At 37.0% G+C, this 19,390-nt stretch overlaps 1 protein-coding gene across 1 annotated transcript in view; it reads right to left on the reverse strand.

The window, feature by feature from the left end:
• The window catches only part of GRM8 (glutamate metabotropic receptor 8), a gene marked incomplete at both ends in the record, with an annotated part of 341,814 nt that overhangs the window by 267,214 nt on the left and 55,210 nt on the right, over positions 1-19,390 (reverse strand). Inside the window, one exon of the mRNA XM_084279529.1 lies at positions 11,783-11,999. Coding sequence (XP_084135655.1) covers positions 11,783-11,999 — 217 coding nt within the window. The remainder of the gene's footprint in view (positions 1-11,782; positions 12,000-19,390) is intronic.

Consider the following 19,390-nt stretch of genomic DNA (forward strand, 5'->3'; position numbering starts at 1 on the left):
ACAGCTTGCAATTTGCATAAAAATCATGCATTTCTAACAGAAAAAAAAAAAAAGAAAAATCAATGTAGGAGTCTTTCCAACTATTGGTGAAGCATACCCATATGCCTGTTTTGGGGTTGGGTTTTTTTTTCTGGAATGAGTAATAGTAATTCTTTGAAATATTCTATTTTTTGTACAGAATTCTTTGGAGCTCTGGGCAGTTCATTAGGTAACAGATGAAGGAATGACTTTTAGCTGACTAAAAGGGTTACCCCAGTCTGAACACATGCAGACTCATGAAAGCATCCAAGAGAGAGCTGTTAATGCTAATCTACCCCACTGTAAGTTTAATAGCAAACATGTGCTTACGGTGACTCAGTGCACAATATGGCCTCCTGCCCTTTCACAAAAGAAAGAAAATAAATAAAATGAAGACAAGAATGTCATTTTAACATTTCCAATCAGACATTCTTAGCTTGTAATCATGCAAAAATATTGTCGGCATTGCAGCATTCAACTCATTCAACTCTTCTCTGTCACGCAGATGAGCAAAGCTCAAGTGTCGTGTATTAGCATAGCATATTAAAAATAGGAGTTGGTGACAACTGCAAACTGTTGTTTCTCAACAGTTTGAGAGCTCTGAAAACTTTAGTATTAGTGAGGGGGTGGGGGAAATTAGAGCAAGTAGGGAAAGTCATGAAGAAATAAAACAAGATATGAAGATATCTGATCCTGATAAGGACCAGAACGCATTGGAATTTATCATAATATAAAGGAAGAATGACAGCAGACATCTCTTTAGTAGGCCCTGGTTTGGTTTGGTTTTCATTTACACAGTCTAGGGAAGTGATTGCGCCCCTGTACTCGGCATTGGTGAGGATGTACCTCGAGTACTGTGTTCAGTTCTGGGCTCCTTACCATAAGAAGGACATTGAGGTCCTTGAGTGAGTCCAGAGAAAGGCAACCAGGCTGGGGAAGGGGCTGGAGGGCAAATCATATGAGGAGCAGCTGAGGCAGCTGGGGATGTTTAGTCTGGAGAAGAGGAGGCTGAGGGGAGACCTTATCACCACCTACAACTACCTGAAGGGAGGTTGTTGAGAGGTGGGCCTGGAACAGGCTGCCCAGGGAGGGGGTTGAGTCACTTTCCCTGGACATGTTTAAAAAATGGGTAGATGAGCTGCTTAGGGATATGGTGTAGCTTAGGACGGGAATGATTGGACTTGATGATCTTAAACGTCTTTTCCAACCTTGTCAAAAAAAAAAAAATCCCAATAGATATTATCATTTAGCCAAAATTGAAGCAAATCTTGGCAACAAAGTTTCAGTTTTATTTGTACGTTTTTCATTTAATATCAGAAGACGTAGTTGCAAAGACATCGGATGAAACACTCATTTTCTGTTTCGTTGTACAGCTTTGTAAAAATAAAATCATACTGAAATCTGAACACAACATGCTCCAGCTGAACTGCAATGCAAAAGAAATTTGCACAAAAAATGTAGGGTGATCTCCCTCTTTCTGGATAGGTAGTGAAAATATCAGTTGTGAAAAGTTCAAAAAAAGGATAAATTCCAGGTTTCATGTGGGGCTAATCTAATGCTGTGAAGACTTCAGTTCCCTGTTACGTGGGCTTCCTATGTGACTAAGTCTGTGGTTCCACATATAGTTGGATGATAACAAGAATTCAGCTTAACACAGTTTGAAAGTTACTAGCATTCACCCTCTACCAGTGGTATCAGCTCATTAACATGATCCTACATAACAGGGAAATGTATGAGTTTAAACCACCTTGAAGAGCAAATGCATTCAGGAGAGCCATATATTTATACATTTATAAGGTACATTCAAATCCCTCTGCATTCTGTTATTATCAGTACTCATAGAGAAAGTAACAGTAGTTACTACCAAACCAGATATATCAGGCTTGCATATAGAATATTAAAGTTCATGATAGAGTTTTTAGGAGAAAGACTTCATTAATTTGGATCAACAGGCAGAAATCTGGGGGTGGGCAAAGAGAAGGGACCCCTAAGGATCAAAAATAACAAATAGAAACAGTCAAAATCAGCACTGGAAAAGCATAACAAACATGTGCTCTAAAGTTGCCTACTGGGGCTTAGTTTGTACAACACAATGCTCTTCAAAAAGGGAGTGGGAGAGTATTGAGCAGAAAGATTGAAAAATCTGAAGATGGTATAAAATTATTTGAAATAAACAGGAACAGAGAGAGAAGACAGCATTCACAAAGCTAGACAAACAAGTATAGCACAGAAACATATTGGCTATTGACAAATATAAGGGAGTTCACACTGGCAGGAATACCTGGAATTGTTCACACACATCATTGAGTTCTAAATCAGCTGTAGCTATTTGTTAATAAACCTTGAGTGCCAGAACAGATAGCTTTTGGAAATAATTTGCTTGATACCCAGCAGCCAACAGAAAAAGCCTACAATTTGTCAGGATGTATAAAGAATGGAGCTGAGAATAAAAATGAGATTACAATGACACTACATAAATCAATAGTAAGGCTTCACTTGGAGTGTTCAGTCATGGCTACACACCTTAACAGAGATATAAATGAATTAAGGGGTCCAAAATCTGACAACAGAAACTATTAAACTGCAGTTACATCATATCTTCTAACCCAGAGTTAAAATAAGAAGGCGGCACACTACCAAGGAGGATAACTGGATTCTCCTGCATTGCATTCATAGCATCAAAGCAAGAGGACATTCAATGAGTGAGGTTAAAATGATAACAAGAAGAAATCAAAATGTTTATAAATTTTCATGCTTTGGGAAATCTAAGCAGTAACCACTAAATAGCTGGGGCTACAAAACACTGTTTGGATAGGTAATTCTGATAGTGACTGTTAAGTAACATTTTGGTATCTTTCTCTTCCAGGTAATTGAGGCCACCACTGGAGACAAGATATTGACCAGTCTGACAGTTCCAGTGCCTCATTATTTAAACTGCAGCCAGATATCATGAAAGAGCTGATACTAAGAGTATATATTTCTCATTATGAGTCATGAAGTACTTCCCATGTGATTTTTAAGAGGTACAGTCTCTAGGTAGACAATAACACTGCAAAAATGCTAAAAATTTAAAATTATTACATACTATTTCAGGACATAAAGACAGAAAAATGCAATTTTTCAAAAATGTAAAAATTCTGAGCAAACTCCAGAACTGGGAACTTCCCTTTTGAGGTGTACCTTATTAACATGAATGAGACTACTGACTCCAGATCAGTGAAGCACAGGCAAGACTGCAATTCAAATATTGTTCACCCTTTAATGTGTTAACAAAAAAGAACGTGTAAATACAGCCTGAGCTCATGTCACCATGCTCCTTCCTGTCCCCTTTGCCAGGATGGTGACCTTTCTCCTTAGAAAAATCTGTGCATGCTGGCAAAGCAAAACCATTAAATGTTATGCTGGCAGGGTTCATCCACACAGACTCTGATCAAGGCTGTGCCATGGTCTACATATTTGATCCCTGACTCAAACTGAGCTCAGAACAGTCATGCACACCACTGAAATGCAAAAGGTGCCATGATGAATCTTGTGTGAAAACAAGCTTTCTGCAGAAGTGAAAATTACAGAAGTTTATTAAAAAAATGTAAAGGACAGCAGAGCTTTTAGTCAGCTCTTGACAGAGGGCAAAAAAATCTCACTCATTGCAAAATCTGTGAAGCTTCTGGGCCTTATTATTGGCAGATTTTTTTAATTTATTTTTATTCTTTTTTTAAGGAAGTTAAGCACAACCACCATGGAAAATGAGCTCTTAAATTATTTTCCATGGTTCTTCCCTGTCTTGCATCACAGCAAAATCTTGATGCAAAAACCAAACATGGGCAGCTCTATTCAGACTGCAAATCACATTGCGTGTCCTTGATGCTTTCCCTTCTAGCATCACCTTTACAAATACTTTCACTTAGTGAGAATACACACTGGGATTAACTCTGTTAAAATCCACTTCCTGTTAATGGGATTGCGTGAAATTTGGTCACAAATGACTGGAATGGCTATATTTTGATTCAGACATTTCCTAAATTTGCTTTCACAGGAATCTTTTCATTAGATGTGAAAAATGTGTTCTGGGACTTCATTCTAACAAAAAAAGTCACAGATTCTAAGGAAGCTTCAGGTTCTACTGTGATACATACCAATACACAGAATAGCAGCACTCGAGAATTATGATTGTTTCTGTCATTCCAAAGATCTGACTGTACTTTAATACCTATGTATTTATTCTGCTTTTTATTTCAGTAATTTTAATAACAGTTTATATGTCCAGAAAGTATCAGAGGTCTGATCTCAAGCACAGCATAGACTACAGTTCAAGAAGTGATTTCTAAATTTGGCCCAGTATTTTGTAGTGAAATTCCATTTAGAATAGAAAGATTCCTATTATTGCCATTATCTCTTACTGTTTTTAAATACTTATTCACATCTTTAAAAGCACACCTTATTTGAAATGTTTCCCTTAAACTGACTTCCTTTTACAGACACTGAAACTTGTAGAAGTTGCACTGTTGAAATAAAACTTTGCTTCCTGGACATTTTTAATATTCTTTGAATTTGTGCTCACAACCAATGCAAATATCTGGTGTCCCAATACAGTAAAAGAAAGAAAAAAAAAAAGGAAAAGTCATACAGTCAAATGACTTCTATACTACTTACGGAATTAAGATAAATATGTGAATATACAGAAAAAGGTGCAGAGGTCTTCCATACCATAATGAACTTTTACTATTATTTTTTAGAGGTTTTAGGCATTGCTGTGGAAACAGACCAGTCCTTGCTCTTAGGAGCTTATTTGTTTGATTGCTATAAGCAAAATGATATCAGTTTCAGGCTCAGAAGACATTCAGTATCACAGCTATTTGGTAACTGTACCATCCAAAAATAGCTAATGAACTCAGTCTTGGACGCAGCTCACATCCCAGCTGGCATGAGACAATAAATATCAGTGGGCAAAACTGGGAAACTTGAGGTCTTCCTGCTCCAAGCCTTGTTGGCAGCCTCAAAGTCAACCCTCCTGTGCATTTAATCCTTTGCTAAACCCCATGAGATTCAGAGAAGCATTCACTGACTTTGTTCTGCTTTAAGCACATACAGAAGTCCCTATTTCTTGCCCAGGACTTCTCACCTGAATCAAATTACAAAATCTCTCCTGTGGAATAAAAATAATTTGTACAAGTAGAGGAACAGGAGGATGTGATTAGCATACAAGTATATCCTTAACAGAATAGGAACAGTATCTTTCCGTAGCTCCAGACTAAAGCTTCCTTGGGACCCCCTTTGGCAACTCTCAGAACTTAGTTCACTCCAGAAGTATTAAAGTATTAATGGTGGCTTCAAATATGTGACAATGTTGCTTAGTCAATCCATGAAAAAAATTAAACTGCCTGTAAATTACTTAGGCTTCTTTGTAACAGTTTCTGGCAATTTTTTGCCACAGTACCTTGAAAGACCCCTATGAGAGAGATTATTGCTTGAATTGGCCACAAGAATAAGAAATCTGATCAAAGCAAAATTCTTTAAAGCTTATCATCGAATCTGTGTCATGCTGGTTAAAGAAGCAAAGTTGGCTATGTAACTTTTATCTGTACAGTCCACTGTATGCTACATAATCTTTGGGGCAGATACAAAACCCAGCTCTACAGAAGGGTTCTGACCTTTTTTTTTTTTCCCCTTCCACCATAGCTAGTAAGCTTTCTACAGGAGGTTTAAAAAGCGCTTCAACTAATTCCCTGAAGAAGAAACCTCTCAAGACCTATCAGAGATGACATTGCCATTCCAACAACCACTGGAGGGTCAGAGAGCGTAGCAGGGAAGTACCACTCACTGTATGCTTACTGCTCTGAGATACCTCCCTAAAACTAGAAAGAAAAAAAACCCCGTATAATTAAAGCTGAAGAACAGCATATCGATTAGAACTGGTGAGAGAAATTTAAATGGTCCCTGATTATAAATACACCCAAATTGCACCGTTCTTCATCAGATACTAATTGGTACAGATATTAAAAATTTCTGGAATAATTTTCACGCTCTTGCAATATTAATACACCTACCATCTGATTTTGTAACTTTTCAAACATAACTTTGAAGCTCCTGTGGCCAATTATATAGTGTTATTATTAATTACAGCTTTCAGCTTGAAATACAGTGTTATCAATAGAGTTCAGCTGCATAAATATGAAAGTGAAATTTAAAATTGAATTAACTGTTTCCCTTTTGTGAGGGTATGTCAGAATATTATTAGTTGTGAAAATTAATTTGTTAAGCTTGAAAACAGTCTTTAAAGAAGAAATATCTCTGGGAAAAAGGTTACATTTTGTGTATTGTATTATCCAGTCTTCATGTTGCAAGATTTTTTAATCTTCCATTAAATAGCATTGGGGGGGTGACAAAAAAAAGTTAATTCATCTGTTCACTTAATGATATAAAAAGCTTTATCTTAGTATCAAAGACATACAAAGATTACTGAAGGAAACATGGATTAATCTTAACAGCAATCAAACTTGCTTATTACTAATTTACCAATTAATAGTCTAAGTGCAGAGGAAAGGTTACACACTTTAAGTTTTATTTTCCTGATCAGTTCTGCTTCCCTACTTCCCAGAAAACTTTCACTTTATCCATTAAAGCTTTAGAAATCCAAAAGATATTAAAGGTAAGAAGCATTCCAATAATTTGAAGGAAAGCAGAGATATACTACACAACTATGGGCACACAAAAAAAAACCTGACAAGAAACAAAGATGACCTAAAAACCATGTCAAAGAAATGTGACAGGTGATTCTCCGTGTAAGCAAAACATAGCTAGCTGTGGCTGTCTGGAACAATATAAATAAAGCTACTGTACCATTCATTCGGTATATGTATTCATTGCAATTAGGTGTATAGTTATCTGTGTGACTGTAATGGTAAAATATTATGAAGGATCATAAAGTAACTGCAGCCTTTTCTCAGAAAAATGCTAATAACAGCAATATACCAGGATAAAGGTGGTAGGTAAAGCTACAAAACCCTGTTCCTTGCGTTTAAGAGTACACGCTGATACTAAGTACATCATTCTCTTCTGGGATAAGGCTGCTACAAATCTACATCCTTTTATCTCAGTCAAAGACCTGGTCCTGAATTCTCTTTGCTATCTTCTGTACACCTGTGGCAAGACAGGCAAAACCGACTTAAGAATCAAAAACGAGGGCAAGCAGTGCTGAAGTTCCTCATCTCTTCTTAATGATCAGCTACACTTCCCTGCCTTTATCATTTTTACCTCCTGTTCTGATAGTTTCATAAGCATTTCACTGCCAGTACATGCCAGCGCTTGTGTCAATTCTTCGTTGACCGCTAGTGGGGAAAAAATATCTGTCACATAGCATTTCATATATTCTTTGAGGATTTGGTTCATTTTTCAGTGAAAACATGTCACTAACTGAGCAGGTATTCTGACCCCAAAGAGATTTTTCTGAGCCAAATGTTTTTGTATTCTGCAAAAAAGCGCAAAGGATCCCATGATTTTCTCTGTGATGGTAAATTCATTTGCTATCTAATAGCAGAGGGAATGAACCATTAAAAGAAAGTCTGATTAGAGACTTTCCAACATTTATTTTGTCAAACATCATTAACAGCAAAGTAAATAGAAAAGCAATATTCAGCATGCCAGTTTAATGAGGACTTGGTAAAATGTGCTTCCTTCTTTTCCCCTTTTTATTTTTTTCTTGGCAAGTCAAGCTTCTCTTGGTTTAATGCTTAAACTCTTACGTATTACCATTTCGTATGAACTCACTCCTTTGGCCAACATACCAAAATGATTTAATCATGATGCCAAAATCATTACAGTGATATCATTGATTAACTTCGTAATGGGAGTAGAAAATGCTATAAGTTTAATCACTGTCTCCAAGCAATAATGCATGGAAGGATGCGTTGGAATAACTACCACTCCCCATTCTCCTTACTATCATTGTCATGTAAAATATTTAATTTCCAGCTATGCTTTGTCCCAGATAGGATCTTTGTCATTAAAATGAGAGCAGATTTTGATATGTAATATATTCTGTGACATGTCAGGGTGGCACCACTTTGACCTTTTCAGTATTCCACATTTCATTTGGGAGTCTTTTCCTTCCTTTCTGTTTCTGTTATTGATAAAAAAATAGAAATTGAAGCAAGGGCCAATCAAACTAGAAATCAGAGGCAAGGAGTCACGTTCCTAAAAAAGTAAGTATCTGAAATAAGTACATGAAATTAATCTCTATGTTTAAATTATTTAAAACCCTATAACTTCTTAACAGACTGGAGAAAAACTAAAAAAAAAAAAAAAAAAACCTAAAAAAAATCCAAACAAAAAACCCCGCCAAAAACCCAAGCATTCTTAATTATATGTTCAAAACTGCACTCTCACATGTCCTCCCAGGCACTGAACTTTTTTCAGAAATGAATATATCAATCTCTTTCACATCCTTTCCTCAAATTTATTGCTTTCCATGATGCTTATCTTCACATTCATTTTTGCTGGCAGTTGTTAGTTACTTATCTTAAACAGGATGTAAAGTACACAGAACGGGGTTGTGCTGTCCTATGCATCTGTATGCCATATTTGTATGTCCAGAATGGGTTCTCTTAACACAAAGTTCATTAACATAAAACTAGTAAGTTTTGCCAGTTTGTGTGCAGTGTCATACTATGTGATGATTTTTTATAAACCTACCCAGACTCCGTAGCCTCAGACCTCACAATTCAATGCTGTTCAAACATTCCATTTTAAAAGAGTTTCCAGCCCTATGGTTCAGGGGAAAAGTCTGAGGTTAGTGGATAATAGAATCAGGCTGGAAGGGACATTAACGAATCACCAATTCACCGCCCAGCCCCAAGGAAGAACTAAGTACACTTATATAATCCTCGAGCAGGTGTTTGTCTAATGCATTCTCCCAGATCTTCAGCAATGGAGGCTCCAAAATACCCCCAAGCAAGCAGGCCTAATGCTTTCATTTCTTAGCCATTAAAAAGGGGCTTTCTCCAAATCAAAATGGAATCATGCCAGAGATTAACCCCATTATTTCTCTTCACGTACACTGTATTTGGAGCAACAAGTGGTCCTCTACCTTTCTGTAAAAGCCATTTGTCTATTTGAAAATATTATTTTCAATCACCTTTCTTCCTCAGTCAGCTTTTCTTCAGACTAACTAACCACATTGCTTGGTCACCCCTCACAGAACACCTTTTCCAGCTTTGCGATTGTCTTTGTTTTGACTTGCAGAATCTCTCACATTTTGTGATGTGAGTGTCAAAACGTGGTTTCAAAACTGTGAAGCAAATTGAAGGATCATTCAAATCATTTTACAGATGGTATGCCCACCTGTATGTTCCAGTCAAATATGAGGAAGATAGGCAGGTTATATTTTACTATCATGGTCAGATCATTTTTTGAAGTAGTTATTTTCTAGATGAGTCTTTCTGTATTCCTCATTGCCTAGGTCCTTCCTGCTGAAGCACAAGCCCTTGCATCAGTCTCTTATATTTCATACTATTTTTTCAGACCATATATCTTCAATTGTGGAATCTAAGAATCTCTTCTAACACACTCCTAGTCCTTCCCATCTTGAAGTCACCTCTGGATTTTACAAGCATATCTTTCATGCCAAGTCCATCTGGACTAAACATGAAAGTATGTGATCCAGCATAAACACCTGCAAAATACCACACAATGCATTCTTTCTTTTAAACAGAAGCTGTTGTTGATTACACTTTGAACAGATCACTAATTAGGTCTATATCCAGCCTATGATAATCTCACCTAGATCACAATTCCCAAATTTTCTCCGGAGAATACGATACAACTACTAAATTCAAGAGACATGACACCAACTGCCTCTTCTCCAGCCATAAAGCTGTTAACCTCTCAAAGCACATTATTAGATAGCTTTGATATCGTATGTTCTTCACAGTTCTGCACTGGCTGTTGTTACCTGATTGATTATTTCAACATTTTTCTAGGAATTAAAAATTCCTTATCTGCCCATTTGTGTCCCTGGTATCCCTAATAACTGTTAAACTTCTGTGAGCACAGAGGTTACAAAAAATAAGTGCTCTGGTCAACAGCCTAAGTTCATATGGAGAAAAAAAAGAGAAGAAAAACAACAAAACCCCACCATTAATCACCACTTTTTATCCTCCTTGGTATTACACAGTTCTTGTAATATTTAGAACATCCATTTGTTATTTTTATTGCCTTGGGTTCACAATTGTATTAATAATATTTCTTTAACTAATCCTTTTTTTTTTTAAATAAACTGAAAGTGGTCTTTTTTTTACTCTAGGATCAGTCAAGACCCATCTGACACAAACTTGAGTCACTGTGATTATAATGACATCCCAGTTGTTCTTGCACCTATCTGAAGAACTCTCATCTTTCTGGAAATTTGGAAACAGAAGAAAATAAATAAAGTCCTGGGCACTTTCTCTGTCTCCTTTCCCAAGTCAGCAGAACTAGCTAGGCTGCAGATAGTTTCAGTAAAAAGTGATTTTCAGCCAATGAACTACTCAGTGAATGTCTGAGGCAGCCAATATATTCACTGCTGTATTTGACACAATAGATAAACCGTGTCTTTTAGGTATGAACTGTACAAGAATAATCCATGCCTTTGCTAACTCCAGATCAGACCATTGTACTGTAGTCAGCCTTGACTCTCCATGAAGACATCTAGGATCTGACAGCATTGATTAGAAGCTAGAAGCAGAATATTTATTAGTTAACCGATCGATCATATTATACACACTGGCTCCCTAATGTCATGAATCACTGACACATTTGTCTTACTGCCAAATGGTTCCAAGTTATCAGTAACCTTCATGGTTCAAGCATAAATACCTGAGGCACACATGCACCTTCCCATATATGACTGAGATGGTCTCTATATTTACGTGCAGTTTTTGAAAATGAAAGATATTACCGTATTTTCTCACCCAAGCTGACTTGAAAGAACCAGAGTTCATATGTAATTACCCTAGAAGTCAAACCCGGCACATTAATCCAGGCTTTCTGAGGAAGGGCAGGAAAGCTGTCTGCAGTTTTTTAGGGTTTTTTTATAGGACATTATTTTGTGTTATTTAACACTGTACTGAGTGAACAAACAACTCTGCCTTTTTCAAACCACCTGCTACTCATCATATTACTCCTTGGTGTCCAAAACCTACTTCTCCTGAGAAACAGTCATTTATTCAGGCCAGAAATAACTATAGAAGTGTGGAAAAAAAAATCAAAGAGACTTGAATATACTTCCCATAATAATGCCTGTATTTATATAGCACGTTTCATCCTGAAGGAAAAACAAAAAGAGTATGTCTTTGTACTTCAGAAATGTTTTGTTAATTTTCAAATTCATCAAAATTTAAAAAAAAAATAGATTTATCAATGCTGGAGCATGGAAAAGCCAGTCTCATTGGACTGTGATTTTCCTAAGCTAAATCAATTGCATCTACTAAAATCTGGCTGTAATTCAGCTTGTGGTACCATTTCGCCCCTTGCATCAAGAAGCTCCTGCTTTAAAAAAGGGGGCAAGAGACATATTTTTTGCCTCTCCCAGGAGCTGTTAGTAAATTACCACCAGAACTGTCACCTTGGTAGTGACACAAGCAGTAAAATCACCCACACAAACCCCTCTCCGCTTGAGTCCAGGTAAGAAGCCTGCAGGTGCTCCGATCACAGTGCAGAGACCTAGGCAGAGTTTAGTGATGCTCTGTAACACAACAGCTATAAATACAAAGCCTGGCAAACGTACACTCACCACTTTCTCTGGAGATCTGTGTGAATGCCTCCACGCCGCTCTCTCCGTAGTTGCCTTCAGAAGCCAACGTCGACACGTAATTCCACCCAAGGGCCGTCACGATGTCAACCATGGCCTGTGCTTGGTAGGAGTCCGGTGGGACCACTCGAGAGAAGTAGTCGTACCTGGTGTTATCACTCAGTTCTGGAGCTGTAGATGCATAGCTGATTTGAGGTATCTGTAATTAGAATGACAAGTCATTCAAGCCAATCTAATACCATTTTACACTATATACTTGTACGTTTCATAGGCTTAAAATAGATTATGCACAAGCCTTGCACAGAGATGAATACCTTGTTTTAATTAAATCAACTCATCAGAAAGCATCCCTGATTTTGTAAAATGTCAGTCAAGTCTTATTGTATAATACTCTCACCAAGAAATAATGCATTCTGCTTTTCTCCAGATGTCATGATTCTTGACATGTAAGTGTAACAACTTCTTTTTTTGATCCTGGCTCTGATAGGAACAGGTGAAGGAAAGAAAAAAGAAAAGGGGGGAAAAAAAAGGAGGAATTCTTACTACAGAATGTGAAAAGGTCAGTTTTGATGACTCTTACTTGGCAAGTAGATTATTTCTATTTCATTATTTTGTTTATTTACATACATGTCAGTGTGGTTTCCCATTTTATTCCCATTTTCCAAGCTTTTTCTGACATAGATTTTTCATTTTCCAGTTTTCATGATTTAAGAATATGGAGATTATGTAGGTAATACCAAAAGCTATCTGAAGACAAAAACCAAAAAAAAAGAGACAAATCTGTATACAATAATACAATATACATAAGGAGGAGAAAGGTTACAAGGATGGAAATCTTTCTAGAAACTAACACAATATCCTTTGTAAAAACAAAACAAACAAAAAATCACTCCAGTAAATAATTGAAATACATTATAAATAAATTACTATTTTCATAGGGGAAAAATAAATCTAGAGTGATTTTTCTATTAACTCTTATCTGAAATAAATTGTTTGGCAGTGTACAGAAGAAGCATCTGTAAGCAGTGTTCAATTTTTCTCAAGAAAGTGCAAGAAAGTTTAACTAACATTTATGATAACTTAAAAGGGGAATGATTTTCTTATTTAAAATGGTAAATAGTCACTAGCTTGAAATGAAAGATACTCCAAATATCGCATTGCATTTGTAATCTAAATTAATAACAGGTACTTAATTGACATCTCACAAAACATAAAACAATCTTCTAGAAAGCAATCTGAACAGTTCCTAGATTGATTCTGTTGGGAACTGAATTTAGCATTCCCCGTTAACAGGCGATCTGGTCACTGTGGTATTAGGTGTTGCAGTAGAAGGTTTCAGGGCACCCCTTAGGTCCTGTACAGTGCTTCCTCATCAGCACACACTGAAAAAAGGATTTGAGGCAAGTATAAGGGATTAAAGGAGTCTGGTCATCAACCGTACCTGTAAAGACAGCGTAGTCTCTTGCAGACTGAGAAAACGGCTTATAGCCTAAGGGGCGGCAAAACCATTTCTCAGTCAGAAGGAAACAAAATAAATTCTTATGTGTCTTGGCTATATTCTTATTTAATAAATTTTCTACTCAAGGAAACGCCTCAGAATAAATAATCTGAAATACTGTAATAACAACAACCAGAGAGAACAGAATAAAAGGAAAGGGAGGATCACAGAAGAGGTAAGCAAAAGGTTATATCTCATGGAAATCAGTATTCCTTGCACTGCAAAGATCCACCAAGTAAAAATAAAGGATAAATTGTCCTTAAAATCTTGCCTTGTATGAATTTTCTTTCTTTCAGAAAATGTTTGAAAAATCTTTACCTCTTTACAGAGAAGAGGTTTTGTCCTGTAATAACACAATTATGCGCATTTAGAGCACATATCATTCCCTTTCTAAATTTGCTCTATTAGTCTCTAAACCAGTCATCTTTTTCTAGATGGGAAAAAAGAAAACAACCTCAGTGATTTTACTCCTTTTGCTCCTCAGTGTGCCATTTCACAAACACTACGGTGTCATTCCTGTGCTGAAAATTATGAACATCGATAATGTTCGTAACATCAACGCCAGTAAGAGAATTTTTAGATGGATACTTTGTCACTGAAAATCTTGAAGTCTAGACCACAGAGGTATATCCATTAACTTTCTCCATTCCCATTTCTCTTCAGCTATGAGACAAATAACAAATCTTAGATATGTGTTTGTAGGAGAGCCATTGGCACAACGCAGCAATGAGATGTTTCAGATCAATAGAGATATTTTACGTACTATGAATATCACTTATCCAGGGCCTCAGAAAATGCAGAACAGAGATGCTGCTTTCCTACTTTTCAGTTCTTTGTTGTTCAGCTTCTTCCCTAGAGCTATTTCTAATAATAATGGAGGAAAACGGAAGGTAAATACAGTCCAAACCCAATATCCTAAATCATTTGGCCCGCTTAGCGGGCTTAAATCACCACTGGTTTATAACTTCTTCCAATTTTTCACTAGCATGAAAGAACAACACACCATGTAAAATTAGGGAGAAAGACACTCTCTATACAGCAATCCATCCCTGAGTTTTGAGAAAAATCGTTCAAGCAACAGAATATGCAGTTATTTTCCTTATTTCCTTTTCCATGCATCCCTCATGATTATACACAACACCTTACACGCAAGAACTTCCTTCCCAAAACTGCAGATCTCCCACCCAGAAATACTTCATGGGTTTCTTTCTGTGAAAGCATTTTGTGCAAAAGTAAACAGAACCTTCCTTCCTCCCCTGCTTTTAAATGTACATTTGTATACAGGGGGGGGGCACTGAAAATAGCTTTAAAATTTGCGGATTTGAGGTATGTTCCAAGACTTACACAGTTTCTGAAAAGATGTGAAACAACACTCAAAGAAATTGTTTGGCATGAGAACAAATTGTTAGGATTTAGTGGTTCAATAATCCATGAATGAAATATATATACATTAAAATGTAACAACTCTAGTTATGGACTGTAGGTTTAATAAACCATTTTACATGTCCCCAAGTACATTTTACGATACAGAGCATAATGCTGCCTAAGCAAGGGAACTGTTATGCTCTATCAATTCAGTAATATGTGTTTTTAAAACTCCCTAAATACAGACTGTATTTATACTTTAAGTTCCACTAGCCCCTCGAGACAGAAATTTGCATTTTGAGAGACCTGTAAAGGGGAGCTTTATATTTCTAATTCAAGATTTCTCAATCTAAATTTTCAAAATTAAATGCAATACATGTAACATGTACATTGCCTTTAAGTGCTACATAGCACTGTTGATAGCATACTTCCTTTTCTTTGGGAAAGAAAAAGAAAAAAAAAGGAAAAAATTGATTATATAACTACATTTGAATCGCTTATCACACAACAGCTGCCACATTCACTGACAATGGCTAAAAGCATTCACGTTTGACTGTTCATTGATATATTTTTTCTATTCTTTCCTACCCTATGGTTTGGCCACTGTATCCCATTAACCTATAATTTGTTGATAAACTCTCGACTTCTAGTGGGTGACAGACTTGAACTCTTTGAAATTATACAGAGGAGTTCATAGAAGCCTTACTTTAATTATTTTTTTTAAGCTTGAGTTGTCTATTAAATGTTCGGGTGAAAAAAAGAATTTATAACGTGGTGCTTTGAAACAATATCTGGTTTTAGTTATGTATTTGTCTTAATCCTGGTGCACAAAGAACTACTGCTGAAACTACCAGCAATCCTTCAGCCTTTTAATCTAAATCACAAGTGACTTCATCTCATGCTACTATCCATTCACTGGCATTGGAAAACAATTCTGCATGGGGAAAAAAAAATGTTTGGGAAAAAAAAGAAAAATAAACATTGCTGAGAACTAAGTAGACAAGCTAACCCTTCAAGATGCATTCAAGCCAAAATCTGCATTCAAGAACATTCTCTATTCTTTCTGGATCTTTTTGCATACATCTCCAAGCTGATTTAAAATCTGTCCCTAAAGATCTCCTCTTCCCAGAGGATTACTAGAGATGGAACAATTGCTTTCAGAACTATCAACAAAGTGTGACTGTGGCAGCAGTTCGAAGGGGGAAGAACATCTGTGCAAGATACCCACCAAGCACTACTACAAAACAGACCTCTACTCACTGATGGAGAAGGTGTGGACAACTTCACAAATGCCAAAGCTAGCTAACATGACTTTTCATTTATTTCAGCAAAGTGGTAAATCACTCTTAGTCTCCCATACACTGAAAATAAAAGCCACCCACCACTCCTGAATCCAAGACTATTCATAGGGAAGCATTACTCTGGATCTGGCTGGTGGGTCCAGTTCTGAGATGCAAACCCAAAATTCCTTAGAATAATAGAATTGTTTTGGTTGGAAGGGACCTTTCAGATCACCAAGTCCAACCATCAACCAAACCTGCCAAAACCATCACTAAGCCATGTGCCTGTGCAACACATCTACCCATCTTTTAAATCCTTCCAGGGATGGAGACTCCACCACCTCCCTGGGCAGCCCATTCAATGCCTGACAACCCTCTCTGTGTAGACTTTTCCTAATCTCCAATCTAAACCTTCCCTGGGGCCACTTGAGGCCATTTCCTCTGGTCCTATTGCTTGTCACCAAGGAGAAGTCAGCCCCCACCTCTCCACAACCTCCCTTCAGGCATCTGTAGAGAGGGATCAGGTTTCTCCTCAACCTCCTCCATACTAAATAACCCCAGTTACCTCAGCTGCTCCTCATAACATTTGTCTTCCAGTTCCCTCACCAGCTTGGTTGTCCTTCTCTGGACACATTCCTGCACCTCAATGTCCTTCTTGTAGTGAGGGGCCCAAACCTGAACACAAGCACTCAAGGGGTGGCCTCACCACTGCCCAGTACGGGGGACAATCAGGGTATGGTCCTGCTGGCAACACCAGAGGTATTGTACCGAGGATATAGAGGAAACTACATGACCTAGGTTTGCCCTTCCAGTAAAGCATCTTCAACACAGCAGGCAGCTCTTAGTATGCCTTCTCTTCAATAACATCCTGTCCAAGTTTTGGACAGAAGTTCACTGGAACCTTTTTTATTGAGCTCTCAAATCCATTTGCATGCTGCATTTGTCAATGTAAAGTATCAGCTGGCCATTTCAAATGCCATCTTCCTTTATACAGCCTTTCAGCTGAAAGCATTATTTGGGAGCAGAGTAGCAGACAGTGAAATGAGCTAAATTCTTAAAAAAAAAAAAAGACCTGAGAAAGGAATCACCAGTAATTTTGAACATTACTGATTATGAGTTATTGTGCTGTACAGTCACCCAGAGTAATGGGCTTAAATCACTGACATCTTCAGTTTCACTACCCACTCAGTCCTATCCCTACTAACTTTAACATATCAACCAGCTTTTTATTTCCCTTTTCCATTCTCTCATCTCACTGAGCAGTGATTTTTTTTTTTTTGAGGAACATTAGCAATAGCACATTAAAAATAGTAATAATTGTAGCTAACAAATCGAAGTCAATAAACTTTAGGTTAGTGATTGCTCAATATCAAATGGCATTTTATCACCAACTAATAAAGCTTGCAAAGGAGTAAAAGTGCCTGAAATAAAATTTGACTGTGGAAACACATTTTCAGCTTGGTGATTTTTTAAATTTTTATATGTCTATCATTAATCATTAATGGCCCTGTCTTTTCAAGATTTTTATTCCCTCTTCTGTACAGCAAGAAAGAGTTCTTTGTGAGTACAAAAAACTCACAGCAGTGAAATGAATCCTCAGGGCCCAGATATTGAACAGTTGCTGGATGAGAGCTGAGGTCACTGTGTTTTAGCTATTAGTCACATTTGTAAATTGCCATCAGCCAGAGCATCATCTTAGCCTGCTTTTACTTCTGAAAAACGTGTCAGCCAGCAGTACAGTAATGCAAAAGTCATTCAGGGTAGACATTCAAGATTCAAAAGAGTTTGATGAGGCATAATAACATCTTACACTATACCAAACAAGATTTAAAATCTTTTTTTTTGTTACTAACTGTACGAGGAGATGAAACGCACCCTGAAACTGCCCATTTCTCTCCACTGACTGACTAGAAAGGGAGCCTGGGAGATTAATTCAGCTTTTATACACACTATGTAGAACAATACACTAAACAGCTACATGTCTTCTGCTGAATCTCGCAATTTTGGCTATACATGGCTATTAAGACATCTGTGCACAGCTAATGATCCACTTCCTTCTGCAATGTCATTTTTCCATCTATGACAAAAGCTGAATTGGTCATCCATGACATCATTAGGGACCTCTTCTCATTCATATTCAGAATTATCCAGCATTAAATCATCTTGGGAACATACAAAACATTCTCAGTAACGTCACTGGAGAGATGTGAGATGCCCCTTTCAATACTCAGAGCAGTTTCCCAACCTGCCAAATCCACCAGCCACAAGACACACCTGCTGGAGTTCAAGTTCTGGAAAAGTTGCAGCATGCGGAATTTTCCAATTCAGCCTCTTTCTAGGGATTTTACCATGAGAAGGAGCAATCTGTGACAATATATTTTCCCAGTAGATGTATATTCACATTTATTTGCCCAGCAGATATATATTCACATTTATTTATAAATATGCAATTCCAAACTGTATTTATTTAACTTACACACTTGCTCTCTCTTAACATATTAAGGACACTCAACCACAGTATTTATTGCGTCTCCAGCAATGCATCTTGTTCAGGAATTACCACTGATATGCGCCACATCCCCCCCCCCCAAAAAAAAAAAAAGTTCATATCAGCTTAAGCACAAGCAAGAAAAAAAAAGGAATGCTTTGCACATAGATGAATACAGTTTAAAATGCACTTACTTCAAAAAAATTAGTAGAATTTAAAAGCTTGGGAAAGTAGAAGAACAAAAGTATAATCTAAAAGCTGTCATTAGCTGATTTCACTTGGAAGACAAGATTTTTTTTAAATCCATTTGAATTATTCCAAGTCATTCTATTTGCAGTAAATATCATAGCAGTTCCTGTCAAGGGTGCTTGCAATTCATACACCTAATGACAAGGAGCTAATGATAAGATAGCTTCAAACCTTTTGAAAGTTCCCTATACATTTGTATTGGGTTTGTGCAAAGATACAGTCTTTCTGATAAAATGCAACATAGCTATTGCTATTTTTCCCCCCAAACACAGGGACAGAAGTGATCCATCACACCTAAATGTTTCTGAGCTGGGATAGGTAAATTATTTTACTCTTTCTTTTCACTTCCTATTACTCTTTCACTGGCTTTACTTTACTTCTGTTGCCATCAGTTACCTTCTGAAGACATATTCCTAAGTAGAATATATCTTCAATGAGCTGCACTGATCATTTCTGAGGAAAGGACAGAGCTGTGAATCAACACAGTGCAGTTTGTTCATGATAAAATTATTTCTGCAACAATCATATGTTGGTCTGATATGTGAAAAATTACCGAAGCACACGCACTCGCTAGCCCAGTGGAAATATAGGGATGAAATCAAACATGCAAATCCTCTTCCATTACTGATTTTATCTTCTTTTCCTCAATTACAAGCATAATAATAATCTATCACAACTATTTCTGAGGTTATCTCTGGTGGTAAAATGAA

The sequence above is a fragment of the Gallinula chloropus genome (assembly GCF_964237585.1).
Source record: "Gallinula chloropus genome assembly, chromosome: 1".
NCBI classification, from domain to species: domain Eukaryota; kingdom Metazoa; phylum Chordata; class Aves; order Gruiformes; family Rallidae; genus Gallinula; species Gallinula chloropus.